The sequence below is a fragment of the Sinocyclocheilus rhinocerous genome, unplaced genomic scaffold (assembly GCF_001515625.1).
Source record: "Sinocyclocheilus rhinocerous isolate Xijiao unplaced genomic scaffold, SAMN03320098_v1.1 scaffold45943, whole genome shotgun sequence".
Classification (NCBI taxonomy): domain Eukaryota; kingdom Metazoa; phylum Chordata; class Actinopteri; order Cypriniformes; family Cyprinidae; genus Sinocyclocheilus; species Sinocyclocheilus rhinocerous.
Genome location: NW_015662890.1, coordinates 1 through 2,727, shown reverse-complemented (window position 1 = coordinate 2,727; position 2,727 = coordinate 1). Strand labels below are relative to the sequence as shown.

The 2,727-nt window shown below is 45.4% G+C and overlaps 1 protein-coding gene across 1 annotated transcript; it reads left to right on the top strand.

Moving 5' to 3' along the window:
* Positions 1-24: 24 nt before the first annotated feature.
* Positions 25-2,629, top strand: LOC107728287 (nucleolar and coiled-body phosphoprotein 1-like; the record flags this gene model as incomplete). The annotated part of the gene is made up of 4 exons (XM_016538409.1): positions 25-103; positions 204-600; positions 878-1,344; positions 1,800-2,629. Coding segments are annotated over 4 exons (1,758 nt in total), but the record flags the coding sequence as incomplete, so codon positions are not given.
* Between the last annotated feature and the right edge of the window lie 98 nt (positions 2,630-2,727).

The window sequence follows — 2,727 nt, the reverse complement described above, 5'->3', positions numbered from 1 at the left end:
TTTTTTCTTTTCTTTCCAATTGTGTGTCTCCCAGCAGCTCCAGTTAAGACGGTGACTCCCAAAGCTACTGCTAAGAAGGACTCATCCAGTTCTGACAGCTCTGGTACTGCCCTCTCTGTAGATTATCACCACAAATAGTAGTTTTTGGAGACTTTTGTTTTTCTGTTGCAGAAAGTGCTAATAAACTGCTTTCTTTTTCTCAGATTCAAGTTCAGAGGATAAAGCAAAGAAACCAGCTGCTAAAACTGCTCCAGCTAAAGCAGCCCCAGCTAAGAAAGCACCTAAAAAAGTCGCTCCTGCTCAGAAAAAGGACTCTTCAAGTTCCGATTCTTCAAGCTCAGAGGATGAAGCAGCAAAGCCTGCTGTCAAATCTACACCTGCAAAAGCTGCATCTGCTAAATCTACACCTGCAAAAGTCACCCCGGCTGCAGACAAGGCTTCATCTTCTAGCTCTGAAGACTCGGACGATGAGGAGGAGGCCAAGAAACCAGCAGCTAAAGTTGTCCCAGTTAAACCTGCGCCAGCCAAGAAAATGCCAGCTAAAGTCAAGCCCGCTGCAAAAGAATCGTCATCTAGCTCTGAGTCTGAGGAAGACCAACCCGCCATAATCTACACCTGCAAAAGCTGCATCTGCTAAATCTACACCTGCAAAAGCTGCATCTGCTAAATCTACACCTGCAAAAGCTGCATCTGCTAAATCTACACCTGCAAAAGCTGCATCTGCTAAATCTACACCTGCAAAAGCTGCATCTGCTAAATCTACACCTGCAAAAGCTGCATCTGCTAAATCTACACCTGCAAAAGCTGCATCTGCTAAATCTACACCTGCAAAAGCTGCATCTGCTAAATCTACACCTGCAAAAGCTGCATCTGCTAAATCTACACCTGCAAAAGCTGCATCTGCTAAATCTACACCTGCAAAAGCTGCATCTGCTAAATCTACACCTGCAAAAGCTGCATCTGCTAAATCTACACCTGCAAAAGCTGCATCTGCTAAATCTACACCTGCAAAAGCTGCATCTGCTAAATCTAAAGCTGCATCTGCTAAATCTACACCTGCAAAAGTCACCCCGGCTGCAGACAAGGCTTCATCTTCTAGCTCTGAAGACTCGGACGATGAGGAGGAGGCCAAGAAACCAGCAGCTAAAGCTGTCCCAGTTAAACCTGCGCCAGCCAAGAAAATGCCAGCTAAAGTCAAACCCGCTGCAAAAGAATCGTCATCATCTAGCTCTGAGTCTGAGGAAGACAAACCCGCCACAAAACCAACCCCAGCCAAGGCTGCTCCTGCTAAAGCTGCTCCTCCAAAGACGACCCCTGCTAAGAAAGATGATTCCTCAAGTTCAGGTCAGTTGTCATCACGTCCATAAAGATACAAACATTTGCATTTAATCTTACTTGCCTTCGTGTCATTCACATGTATGATTGTCGAAAATGGAACACAAAAGGAGATGTTTTGAAGAATGTTAATGATGCTCTTTTTCCATACAAAGAAAATGACAAGGCTATACCAATATTTCTGAAGCCTTAAGCTTTCTTTTTTTGGTCATTTACAATTAGAGATGTTTAGAAAAAATCAAGTCTCACAGGTCTGAAATGGTGTGGCAGTGAATGAAAAGATCTAGAGAAATAGTGTTACCATTTGAGTGCTGTATTCTTATTGTAAAATAATGGAACATTTAGGTCATGAATATTGTCTCAAAAGTCATGGAAAAGTCATGGAAATTTATTGGTAAAAATGTGTACGAACCCTGTGTTTATCAAGATTGTATTAGCTTATAGATCTGTTTTATCTCGCACAGATTCAGACAGCTCTGAAGATGAGGCACCAGCTAAACCAGCAGCTAAGGCCAAGCCTTTGAGCACTCCTAAACCTGCAGCCAAGCCCGCCGAATCCAGCTCTGACTCGGACAGCTCTTCAGATGAAGAACCTCAAAAGAAAGCCGTCACCACACCGGTATCCAAACCTGGTACCCCAGCTAAACCTGCAGTTGCAGCTAAACCAGCTGATAGCAGTTCTGACTCTGAAACCGACAGCTCTGACTCTGAACATGAGACTCCGGCTGCTAAGAAAGCTAAACCAGCAGCAGCTACTGCTACTAAGAGCCCTGCTTCTGCCTCCAAACCACCTGCTCCAGCCAGTAAGAATGCAGCTGAGTCCAGCAGCAGTGATTCGGACAGTTCCAGTGAAGACGAGAAGAAAGTAAAGACTACTGTGACACCCAAAGCAGCAGCAGCTAAGCCGGCCGTGACTCCAGTTAGCGCGAAGAAAGCGGAGAGCAGTAGCTCAGACTCTGAGACCGAGGCTAAGAAGACTCCCGCCAAGCCTGCAGTCACCAACAGAAAGGCTGCTACAACAAAAACGCCCACCTCAGCAGCGAAGACGCCAGCTAAAAAGACAGCAGAGTCTTCATCCTCGAGTGACAGCAGTTCTGATGAAGAGGAGTCTCCTAAAACACCAGCTGTGAAGACACCACCTGCTACAAAAGCACAGGCTGCTAAGGCCAAAGCAGACAGCAGCTCGTCTGAGGACTCTTCATCTGAAGAAGAGGAGACGACGGCGACACCCAAGACTCCTGTCACAACAAACGGTATTCACAGTACTCAATATGTCTGATAGCAAGGTGTTTTGCGTGTTACTGGTTCCCAGGCCAGTTCTTATTACTTTCAACATATTATGTAAACACTCAATCAAACCTGTCAGATTTTGCCTGTGACTCCCCAAAAAAC